This window comes from Phaenicophaeus curvirostris, chromosome 1 (assembly GCF_032191515.1).
Source record: "Phaenicophaeus curvirostris isolate KB17595 chromosome 1, BPBGC_Pcur_1.0, whole genome shotgun sequence".
Classification (NCBI taxonomy): Eukaryota; Metazoa; Chordata; class Aves; order Cuculiformes; family Cuculidae; genus Phaenicophaeus; species Phaenicophaeus curvirostris.
In genome coordinates, this window is record NC_091392.1 from 83,233,801 (window position 1) to 83,246,594 (window position 12,794).

The 12,794-nt window shown below is 44.0% G+C and overlaps 1 protein-coding gene across 1 annotated transcript in view; it reads right to left on the reverse strand.

The window, feature by feature from the left end:
• The window catches only part of EPHA1 (EPH receptor A1), a 38,502-nt gene extending 26,507 nt beyond the window's left edge, over positions 1-11,995 (reverse strand). The window contains exons 1-2 of the mRNA XM_069865771.1: positions 11,664-11,995; positions 8,530-8,597 (exon numbers count right to left, since the gene is read on the reverse strand). Coding sequence (XP_069721872.1) covers positions 8,530-8,597; positions 11,664-11,958 — 363 coding nt within the window. The 5' untranslated portion in view covers positions 11,959-11,995. The remainder of the gene's footprint in view (positions 1-8,529; positions 8,598-11,663) is intronic.
• Between the last annotated feature and the right edge of the window lie 799 nt (positions 11,996-12,794).

Genomic DNA, 12,794 nt, shown 5'->3' on the forward strand with positions numbered 1-12,794 from the left:
AAAGTGCAAACCTTGGAATACTGCAAGTTCAGCAAAAAGGAAGGCAACTTTCCTCCCATTGCCAGGTTGGATTCAGTATAAAGAAAGCAGTGGCAGAGATGAGCTGTCTTTATAAAAGCAGTTCAGGATGACTTGAAGGAAGGGTACCAGCAGATATTTGTAGTAAATAGTATTGGTTTGGTCTGCTTTGTGAGTAAAGATCTAAAGATAGGATAAGGTTCATGCCTTTTAATATCTACCTTGGTCAATTCTGAACTGATCATAGAGTTTGAAGCTCTGATGCCTAAGGAAGGCTTACTCAGCTTTTTTGATAAGTGAGACTTCCTTAGGTTAGGTCTGTGCCAAGGAGCCTAACTAGGACAACCTGTGATTTCTCCAGCCATCTGAGGGCTACTCTTCCTAGGATCTGCCACAAGGTATAAGATGGAGAGAAGCTCTGTAGACATTAAAGTGGTCTCTTTTAGTTTTAGGGTTTTTTCCATGGAAATAAAACAAACCAAAACCAAGCTTTTTATAACGACAAGTACCAAATGTTTGCTAATAAAGAGGTAGGCTAACAGCGAACAGTGACGGTATTTCAAATCCTTAGGCTCAGACTGGAGTCAAAAGAACACGTGACTTGCAAAAGTAGTGCTGTCTCCACCTTCAGTTTGCCAGGGACTTATCCTGTTTCCTTTCAGAGAAAAGCCTGCATGCTGTGACCTACATTTAATTTGCATTAGCTTAGCACAATGGCTTCCAATCAGTGGCCTGCAGACCCTTGGGGAAAGGCACAGTGATGCTTTTAAGAGACTTACAGAGCAACAACAAGGCAAACATCTTGCCAGTAGGCTTGAAGTTTCTCAACTAAGATGCACATTTCCACTGGGAAAGATAGGAATTCATATACTGAAGATGACTAACTTGTTTAACTTTGGGTTAGAGCGCTGCACTAAGATCAGAAGACCATTTTGAGTGCATACAGCCAGGTACAGCGTACCTGTGCTTTGCAAATGCATCTCTTTCCCATCGAATTTGCAACAGAATTCAGAGTGCTATTTATATCTGTGAAATATCTTCCTGAAGAAAAAACACAGGGCCCAAAACCAGCAATCTTTTTGTCAACACTACATCACTGATGTCCCAAGTCTGAAGCGACCTAGCAGAATATATGCCGCTGAATGGTTTTGAATCTCCTTCCCCTGGTAGCACTTTTACCTACAGTCTCTTTGGCTTTTGCATAGTAGCATTTGCATGCTACTGTGACCAAAAAAAAACCTCTCCTGGAATAGATTCAGAGTTGACAGCAGTTGTACATTGCAGGTTGAGCTGTACTACATTCTTAGAGCAGCGCCTCAGAGGAAATACGATGACAATAGAGACTTCTTGCTGATGCTTGCCATGATAGGATGAACAGCTTCTCTTCAGCTAAAATACATCTGACAAAAATCTGTCAGTAGGTAAAGCTAGATGAGCCAGTCAAAAATAGCAGCACCAGAGTGGTGTTTTGACAAATATTCCAGAATGAAGGCTCTGTGACCCTTCACTGAAAGTTTCTCAATACTCTTGTAAGCTCTTTCTCTGGTGCGGAAGAAACACTGATGTGGTGTTAAATGACGATGATGAAAGCATGGTGACATCTACACACTTAACTTCATGAGTCCTATGACTTTTGATCTGAGAACAACAAAGAGGCTGCTTTTATTTCTTTGACCTTTTGGCAATTGTCAAGGAAGTTGTATTTCATCACATCATCATGGAATCTTTGACACAACTGAACACTGAAGTGATGTTTAGTTCTCTACAGCATCTTTCTGAGAGGGATGATATATTTTTTTCCCCCACAATGATACACTGATTATTTTCAGGGAGGAACAACTGCATTATGTAATGACTTTTCCTTTAGGACATTAGTACATAGGTCTCCATCCCACCCATGTCCTTCCAATTTAACTTGTACTTAGGTTCTTATGGGAAGATAAGGTACTAATGTAAACCACAGAGCTCCAGCACATTGACTCTGATAAACAGGTTCTGTAATCAGATTCTGCTGTCTGCTCACTCTCTGAACTGTCTGGCCACATTAAGGTCTTGCACGACAACAGTTCTATCACAACAGATGCAACAAGGTGAGGGATAATGATACTCAAGCCCAGTGTGTCACTGTGGCATTTTGGAATGCTTGTTCCATATATGCCTCTTTTGCTAACACTCACTAACAGTATCAATAACTACAAAAAAGAACAAGAGTGGAAAATCAGGTAGTGCATCTCAAATGTTCAGATTAAATTGCTAAAATCATATTACAGATAAAGCAAATGTTAGCTCTCATGCTGTTTTTGCACTACATCGTACATTGCACAAGATCCATTGTAGCTGGAAGTGATTATGTATTTTCAAGGCAGAGGGCTTTGTATGGTCTGAGTAATGGTTTTGTATGGTGTGTCAAGTATACTTCCAATATTTACAAAGAATCTGGGGAATGAGTCATGGCAATGGGCAACACTTGTTTGCACAGGACCCTTTTAAAGATGAGCGCCAGATCAAGTGGAAACCCACACAGAGACAGGGTAATTGTGCCTTTTCTTTGAGATGATCAAACTTAACTGGAGAAAAGAATCTGCAGGAGATGGCAGCATTAAGCGAGGAGCTGGCAGGGTCCAAGTCAAGCATAGAGAAACCAGGAACAAGGCCTTAGAAGCAGTGGAAATAACCTTCCAAGAAATCAGCGGGATTGGGCACATTTTTCAACAAATATGCCTCCAAGACGGTAAGAATCACACTTCAAAGCATAGGTCAACCCAGCAAATACACAGCAGGCAATGAAAGATATAAAGCCTTTCCTTCATAATCTGCCTGCCTGCAAACTCATCAGTATTTTTGTTGGTATTATAATAAAAGTTGTTTAATTTTTTTATTTTAAATAGCTTGTTAGTGTTCTTGGAAGACCATGCTACAGGCAGACTTATCTCAAAGCTCCAGCTGACTTGTGATGCTTATGCGTTGACATGAGGAAGTTCAGTGAACCTTGTTCGCTCTCATTCAGCTGCTATAAAATCAGCTTCCTGAAGCTGCTAAGCAACAGTGCTGTCATCACTGTAGCGGCCGAGTAGCTGTGGTGATGCATATCATGCTTGCACAGCATTTTCACTTTAGCTTAATTGTTTCTGCCCTTCTGGTCACAACACTGAGTGCACTACCTGAGGTTGCTGTTTGGGTCTGTGGTACTGACTTCATCCTATGTTGGTGGCCCATGCAATCTGGCCTACAGTACGGTTATTAATTTGCACTTTACTCTTCTCACGTCACTTTTTTTCAGTCTCTCCTCTCACCCCTCTGAGTAAAATAAAGATATCTAGATATGCATAACTTTTTTCCTTCTCTCCCAAATCCACACAAAATTTTCATTTAACAGAATATCAACAACAAATATCTAATCTCCATTGATCCACATACCAACAGCAGCAAGGCATGTCACGATACGACCTGAATCCAGAGGTCTTCCCGTTTCCAGTTAGTTGTTGACTTTACTAGGCATTTGTCCCTAATATCTATACAGATCCTGTTCACTTGGAAGACCTAATCCCCTATGCCTAATACTTAGTCTTGAGAGCAGGCTGAGGTTTATATTGCTACTGTAGTCCAGATTTAGAGGTGATGACACTCCTCTGTGTTAGATGTTGAAGGACATGCGTTCTCAACTGTTGTGGGAAGAGATGCATGTAACAACATTTCTGATATTTTTCACACCACCTGCAGACGCTACAGAAAGCAGACTGGCTGAGATTCATTCCAGGTAAGACTATCCGAGTTAGATATCAAGTTCTGATTAAGTGAACTGCCCAGGTTCAATGAAATACGAGTGCTGTGCTGAAATCACTTGCAGGTTGAGGGCTGTGTAACCCATAACAGTATTCCCTTCATGACCAAGCCTATCTGAGCAGAAGCGGTGGAAACCGAAACCAGCTATCAGCTGTTATTGATGTCTGAGACCTCTTGGTCTGGTGGAACACAACTTCACCTTGCTAGAACCTGAAAGCATGTAAACATTATCATCTGGTCTGTGATATAAAAGTTGCTGACAGCTCACAGGTACTTGATCTAGTCTATTACCTACAGAATATAACTGAGCAGTGTCGAAGATGTACTATGCCTGAGATTTAATAAGAAAATAATAGCATAAAAAAAAATCTGAGCACTGGCTTACTCATATTGCATTTGCATAGCTTTAGCAGCTGCTATGTTTATAATCAGACCTCCTGTGAAACACGGGGTGCAGAACTGCACAAGAATTACATAATTTCCAAAGTTTTTCAAGAGAGATTTTGGAGCCACAATAGCTGCAGTTAGTGGCTATTTATGAATAGCCTCGGGGATACATTGGGTCACTTGAGATTAAATGCAAGTCCTTAGACCTGTGTGAAGGTAGACTTTGGAAAAGTGGAACAGATCAGGTGCCATGCACACTGGGAGACATGGTAGAACGTCTGAAACTGATAGCAACATTTTGAAATATGTGTGGAAGCAAGTAAGAGTATGGAATAGGCAGAAAAATTGTCCACCAGCTCACTGTGCATAGGAGACTGAGAAAAATGGCAGCCTAGAAAGGAGACTAAGAAAATCGTCCAAAAACTTTAATAATACTATTATCCATGGAAGAATATCATTTTGGAAACATAAGCTCCATAAACCAGCTAACACTTGAGAACTGAGCATTGCGGAACCTGCAACACGTAATAAATATGACACAATTTGGCAATTAGTGGCAGCAGCAGAGTTTGTGTGATTTCTGAAATAACAGATATTGAATTTAAAAACAAAGTTACTGTGGAAAAGGACTCTTTTACAAGCAAGGACTACTGTAGAACTGGTAAAAGCATGCCTCCCAAGAGAACATACCAGCTAAAAAAAAAAAAGAATAGTGTGTTTAATTTACAGTCCATTCAACAACATAGGGACAGAGTCATATTGAGAGGCTCAGCACGCGGCATCCTGCAGTGCAAATGTCTAGGAACTTAGAGTAGTCACATATACTCATGAAAGTATGACTGGATTATACAAATTCTATTCACGTACACAAAAAGGGTATTGGAAATAGTGGACAAAAGGAAAATTTCAAGATAGGGCTACAAGCTGGGGGTGAAATAATCGTAGCAGCTAAGATAAATATTGGATTGCCTAATGCATTTTCTCACAGGCCTACACAAACTGACACAGAAGACCCCTAGGAATAGATTTACAGAGTTCAAAATATTAAATCAGCTAGAACTGGAAGGACCTTCTGTGCCTGGGCTAAAAATGCAAGCTCAGAATGCTAACGATCAAACAGTACAAAACTATCATGTAAAATCAAAGATTTAGGGGGGAAGGGACCTTCGGGTCACTAATCCAGTACCCTACTCAAGGCAAGGCTAACTCCAAAGCTTTTGGGTTGCTCTGTACCTTGCCTATTAAAAACAAAATGCAAAAGGATAACGTGACTCCTTATCACCAGCGGTTCCAAGTTGATGTAATTATACTTGAAAGCAAATTAGAGATAAATAACTTTTTATGCTGTTAATTTACAATCTGCCAAAAAAGCAATGCCAGTATGCCCAGTAACTGCATTTGTTTATGATAGGATTTAAGAAGTTCTTTTTTGGGCAGCAATATTTTAAATCAGGTCAAGTAGCCAAGCTGTTAATGCAGCCTAGGGAGCCTTAAAGAAAAGTCAGAACAAGTAAATTCTGGACTCCTGACACCTTCAAAGTGATCATCAATAGTTTTCTAACTTATGTTAAAAGACAGGCACCTATCACTAGGACTGTAATACAACCCCCCATGCCTGACTGGTATGCTGTCTCGAAACTTCAAAGATAAAAAAATGTATCAGGAAGTTTGTTAGATGATGTAGGGGTGGGAGTGGCAAGGTAGATAAGAAAGTGATTATAGGAACTACAGTCTGCCTTTTTAAGAGCCTAGTTTCCAACGGCAGCCTAAAATGAATGAAACCCTTTCTGAACAGCTACTACAAAGCAAGCTAGCACAAACCTTTTAGCAAACAAACTTCTGCAGACAATTTACTTAACGTACAGACGCTTTCACTTAGAGACTACCCTTAAGCTTAGGCAAGATCCCACTGCCAGTTAACATATTCTAGACATCAAGAAGAAAAGTCCATGCTGGCCAAAACTAACCGGTATACAGCTCAGTGGTTTAGGCTGAGCATGTGTTAACAGAACCATTGTCTATACTGGATACAGACCAAGTCTGACCATGAAATAATCAAACATGGCAAGCCACTTCATCCATTGTCAATGGCTAAAAGTGAAGAGAAAACAAAGGTGTAATGCTGCTTCTACAGAACTATCCAATCTCTTCTGAGCTATGCCCTAGAGACCTTATCCATATAAAGCAAGAAAATTCGTCACCTAAAATTCCTCCTTTGTCATAAGCATAGTGACAAAAATCCAGCTCATAGATAGGGGTTCTCTGGCATCTGAAGTTAGGTACAAGCATCATTGTTACATGAAATATACCCTTCAACTCTGTATGCAATACAATTCAGATGTTTCCCGCCTGTTACTAGTAAAGCTATTCAGACTATTCAGTATTCCTCTTAGCTCTTTTCAGTCAAAAAAATAAAACATTCTGAATTAATCTCAGTTCTCTTTTGAACATATTCTTCATTTTGGAAGAGCAGTTTCACAAACGATTGTTCGAAGTTCTGATTCCAGAAGTATTGCCCATTGTTTCCTTTTTTGTTAGTGGCAATTCGTCAGACTTCTACCTAACAGCTACTGGGAAGTGACGTAATTAGGCAAATCCCTGCAAAAGAGTTGCTCATCAGAAGTCAATTAATCTGTTCTTCATCCTCTGTTAGTATATCAGTCATCTGTATCCTGACCTATTAGTTTAGGTTATTTTCAGGCCATGTTTTCCAACATCCTCTACAATTCTCAGTTACAACCTCTGTATTTTAAATACCCATATATTAAAAAGCATATGCAGCACAAACAGAAGTGTGACAACTCCTAGCACTGCTGTGCGCCTACTGTGCAAAAATCAATTCTTCTGTAACAAAGGTTTTATCTTCTTTCTATCAGATTATTTTTAAAATGTACTTTTCAATGCTTTTTTCCAATCTCTTCAAGAGTCAGACTTCATCCTGAACATGCCTGGAGCCTAGTATTGGATTAAAATTACCACATGGACAATTGGTGGGGACAACAAAGGGAACAACGGGCAAAACATGATCTACATGTATGTCTCACTGGGGCTCCTGTTTTGAGTAGGGTATGATAATAATAACTGAAGCAGTTGTACAAATGAAACAAATGTAGTTATGCCAGTATAGGAGAACCTCACAGTCTGGTTTTAGCTCATCCAACAAGACTGCTAGGAGTAGGAGGAGGCTGGGGTGAATTTAAACCAGCCACAGTGCATTGCAGGGGAAGGTTATGAAAATGAGTTAGGAACAGGCTAAACCAAGGTCTACTTTATAAGCAGCAAGAGTAAAACTCCTTCTCCATAGGAGAGCTCAGTGCTTTCTAGAAATACAAGAGCATGGGTAAGGAACTGGAACTATGTATTAACATACGTCATTCTAACTACTGCAGCATAGTCCCTGAATTCCTTTTTCTTTGTGCCTTCTTTCCACCACTCCCACAGTCCTGCTGTAACAAAGGAAATCTTCTGTAAAGTAGATTGTGATGCTAGAGGGACTGCTCAACTGCACTTTATACAAAATAACTATACCTGTACAAAAGTGGCCAAATGCTAAGCCATCTTGTTGGGTCCAACTTTGTAGTACTTTCAGGAATATAATAGATTTTGAAGCACTTCCATCAATTGAAGTTTACAGTAATGAAACAAAGGGAAATGCCTCTATCACTATCACTGTTTGTGTGGGCCAAACACAGCAGTAGGGCTGGATGTGAAGTTCTAAAACCTTGTAGCCCACCTGGCAGGTCAGATTGCTGCCCCATGAATTAACAATTATTTCTTCAGTCAGGTCCTGATAAAAAAAAATTGTTACTGAATCATTCAGTTAGTACTCAAGAGGAAAAAAGACAGAGAAACCTTAAACAGACAAAGATTCTAAACTCTCAAGAGACTTGGAGACGGAAATACTTCTACTGTGGTGATTTGACCAGAAAAGGAGACATGAGATGTATTTGCAACATGTTAGAATGAAACCTGGGAGATTATTCGATTTTTTCCTTTCTCTCCATTAAGTTTTATTAAAACAATGAATTATTAAGTTTTATGGAAACAGTGCCTTTCAAGGACATGTTTAATCACTGAATGCTACTGGAAGTCAATAGGCATTAGAAGACCTACTGGAAGTAAATGAGGCATCAGTCCTCAAACAGCTGGATAGTGGTTGAGGCTGCAAAGGTGAAGGAGCTGCAAGGGAGAAGAGACTTAAAAAGCATACAACATCCAGGATAGGGTGGAGCTGCAGGAGAAGCCCAATTCTGGAATGCAGGGTGAATTTTCAAATTTGATTATGTTTTTCCATCATGTAGTACTCCCAATGATTCCCTTTCCTTAAATGCGTGTACTCACCCCTACTTCTGGAGGGTCTGGAAGCCAGCCCAGTTCACCCTGTGCAGTGCTTGTATCGAGTAGATCCACTGAAAACCAGAAAAGAGGGGACACATCAGTGACCCAACTCATACGGCCCATTGTCACAAAAGCAAAGCACTTCTCCTCTCAGCCTCACACCCTCTGTGATCATTTACCTTCAGTAAGTATGGCTAGAGGAAGGATGGAAACAAGACAGTGCAGCTAGTCAGGAGTTGAAAGATTTTCCTCATATATGAGACCTCCCTCCCCTTCCAACCTCCTCTCAAGTGACACCCACACATCCAAAAAATGCAACCCTAACAAATCTTCCTGCTTCCTAAACCTGGCCCAAAATGGGAGCTGGAAGCTGAAGCCTACTGAAATGGGAACTCAACGTTAGCTTCTGAACACATCTTTCCTTGGAATAAGAAGGCAGCAGACAAAGCGTATGAAGAGGCAGGCAATCAAATAAATTACCAACACAGACGATCAATCAGTGTTGCCCGGAGGTACTGTTCAGTGCTTGAAATGGTGTGGGAAAGTACAGAAGCAGTGTGAAGTTGTAGAAGGGACTTTCCACTGTCACAGGCATGAGATACATCACATTCTCAAACTGCTGAGCCCCCTACCTCTGACCCAGGCTGTACAGCATCTGATGGTGGCCTAGAAATCATTCCACTCTCTCTCTGCCACGACTGTTTTAGCCATGACAGCAAGAGAATAACAACTGCCAGGCATAGCATTGCCACCTCTTGCAGAATTGCCCTCCATGGCTGTCATAAGCCCTGGCTCCTGGAGTCACGTGACAACAGAGAAATTCAGCAGTATGTTCATTTTTAGCCCTCAAAGAAATTTGAAAATACGATCAGAGTTTGCCCTCAAGTCTTGATCTGAAGAGAAGTTTAAAATGTGCCGCTCTGTAGGCAAACAGGGAGAGAGAGAGGAGCTGGAATAAGTCATACTGCTGGATGTGCAGCTTCACACCAGCGCTTGGGTCTGCTGCTGGGACTATTTACAGTGCACCTATCACAGCCCCAGCTTGGAAACATAGGAAACGGGGAAAATTCCTTGGATTCCCTTTTAGATTCCTGTGGGTGTATTCAGAAGGGTCTCAGACCCTCATCTCAGAAAAATCTCACAAAGTAAGTTGGGGTGAAAGTTAGGAGTGGGGAAATAAGTAAATGGCATTTAAATAAACAGAATTTCTCCCCCTCATCTGCCGGCTTCACAAATACTTCCTGCCAAGTATAAGTAATAGAGTGTAAAGTGCAGATCAGCAAGAGTCCTGTGGAATGAGGAAGCAGGCTGTGAGCCCAGAATCAGAGATAAGAGGGATTGCACTGCTGTTCTCACCTCTGAAACACTCCTTCAGGATTAGGAGAAGGGAAAAGCAGGAATCCAGGTTTTGCAAGTTCACAATGCTCACAGCATGGTCATATGGGGAAAACCTTCCTAGCCACGGACTCCGTCCAGACAAGGCTCCTCACTCACTTCCCTTCTGCTCTTAGTCTCTATTTGGGATACTATTCTTGTGTTTCTGGCTCCAAAAACTCTCGGGTGAGGTAGCCTGTCCTTCCAGAACCATCAGCCAAATAACACCTATCCCACGCACTTCAGGCCTGAAGCAGTGATGCCGAAGCGAGAGAGGATGCATGGCAAGTTCTAGGAGAGCAAGTGAAGAGGAACTCTGAAGCAGCCAGGATGGGAAATTTGCAAAGCCTGTGTGCCATGTCACCATACCACCAGCAGTACCCACTGCTAAGCATTCACTGGAAGGGGCAAAGTCCATTCTCAAGAAGTACCTCTCAAAGTGAAACCCACAACTGGGATTCTTCAAGAAAAGGAAAAATGAGTCAGCAAGACTACAAAAGCACAGGGAGTATGAGTACTCTGGGGCTACAAGCTCTTTGGTCCAACGCCTCACTGCTAGGAACGTCACACGGGTGTTCAGCCACATGGGAGGAGGCCTCCTCAAAAAGAAGAAAGACTTCAGATAAGAGAGGATGCCAAGGAAATGAGCTGTTCTCAGATATACATGTTAAGAAAGAGTGGATGACAGACACAGCCCAAACGAGGTGGATGATCAAGATAGAGAAGAAGCAGAGAAGTTCCCGAGTGTTACTGCCCACTACTGGTCACACACTTGTGGAAACCAGAGCCTGCATGGTGCTGCCTTATAGTACTTCTCACCTAGGCTGGCCTTCTCAACAATGTCTGCTACCTGCATCCACGTAGCTGAATCCTTAATACACATGTGCTTGTCAAGAATGCTTTAAAAGAGCCCTTGACACTCACAGAGTCTGAGATGATCCCATGGCTGAACTGCCAGTTATGGACTAAATCTCTCGATTGAGAGCCTAGAGCAGCAAAGGAGAAGGCTGTCCTTGGGAAGGAAAAGCCTCAGCATCTCTTGCTGTGGCTGAAAGTCTCTGGCTGGAATGAACTACACAAGGATGTAGAAACCAGAAGAGGTTTATTCTTCCTCATCTCTCTACTAAAAATTCCCATTCCCCCGATGTTTCATAACCACTGTACTACTGCCAAGATGGAAGAAAAAAAGATCGCTACATCTAATAAGAGACTAAGTGGAAGAGAGAGGTAAGCAAGGGAGTTTTAAGAGAAGAGGTGGAAGAGGAAATTATAACACCCAGCTCTACCTTCCAACACTGGGGTAGGTGAAAAAGACTAGATCACCTTCCAAGACTCCAGAAAAATGACTGTCCTCTTGCTCAGAAGGGTTAACTCCCAAGAGGGCTTCCTGAGGAAACTGCGGGGGTGTTGGCAGGGGAGGGAGAAACTTTCTGAGTTTGTGTTTAAACTTGTTATCTGCAACCCTTATGTTTAAGGCAAACAGGCAGAATTCCCTTGGATCGCTGGATATGCCCAGGCATTTGCGCTTCAGCCGGTGGGGTCGGGATGGTAGGGAGAGGGGGATGGGACGGGCAGAAAACACACGATTTACCCGGGCTCCCAAGACCTGCGGGAGGTTCGCTGCCGGCTCTCCCCCGCACAGCCCCGCTCCCGGTGCCTCTCCCGGTTCTGGAGCCGCATCCGTGCCGGGCAGCCCCAGGATCCCTTCTCCGCCCGCCTCCGCCCGAGCCCCTCCATCCCGGACCAGCGGTTCCCACGCTCACCTTCCTTGCCAGCCACGCCGGGAGGCAGGAGAGCGCCCAGCAGAAGGAGCCCGAGGCAGAGCTTCATCCCGGTGCGTCGGCCGGAGAGGGAGCGGCGCTCCCGGCCCTGCCCGCTCTCCCGGCTCAGGCCCGGGCTCCCGGGCTGCTCCCCGCGGAGCAGGAGCGTGTCCCGCAGCCTCCCGACGGCAGCGCTCCCATTGCACAACTCCCGCCGGGCCCACAGCGATGATGAAAGAGCCGGGCGAGTGGGTGGGGAAGCCTGACTGCCTTTACCTGTTTGGAAGGGGCTGGTCATAGACTTCCCATCCGGCAGGCAAATAAACCCACCTTAAAGGCAGACACCTCTTTTTTTTTTTTTTTTTTCCCTCTCTCCTCGGGAGCCTCCCTCCACCTTTGCTCCACTCCCGTCGGCAGGCTCCCGATTGCCACCTCCCGGCGTCCCGGGATGCTCCCGCCGCTCCCGGGGGTGAAACCCGCCCGGGCAGCGCGGCGGGGGCTGAACACACGGAGCCAGCAGGGCAGCCGGGCCCAGGGGGAGGGGGCCTGCCTGTCGCAGGGGGCTTTAAGGTTCCTTCCAACCCAAACTGTTCTCCTGGGTGGAAAACTGGTTGGATGGCCGGGCCCAGAGAGTGGTGCTAAATGGAGTTAACTCCAGCTGGAGGCCGGTAACAAGTGGGGTTGCCCAGGGCTCAGTGCTGGGTCCAGCCCCGTTCAGTGTCTTTATCAATGACCTGGATGAAGGCATCGAGTGCACCCTTAGCAAGTTTGCAGATGACACTAAGCTGGGAGGAAGTGTTGATCTGCTGGAGGATAGGGAGGCTCTGCAAAGGGATCTGAACAGGCTGGACCGCTGGGCTGAGACCAATGGCATGAGGTTTAACAAGGCCAAATGCCGGGTCCTGCACTTGGGACACAACAACCCTGTGCAGTGCTACAGACTAGGAGAAGTCTGTCTAGAAAGCTGCCTGGAGGAGAGGGACCTGGGGGTGTTGGTTGACAGTGACTGACGTGAGCCAGCAGTGTGCCCAGGTGGCCAAGAAGGCCAATGGCATCTTGGCTTGTATCAGAAGCGGTGTGACCAGCAGGTCCAGGGAGGTTATTCTCCCTCTGTACTCGGCACTGGTGAGACCG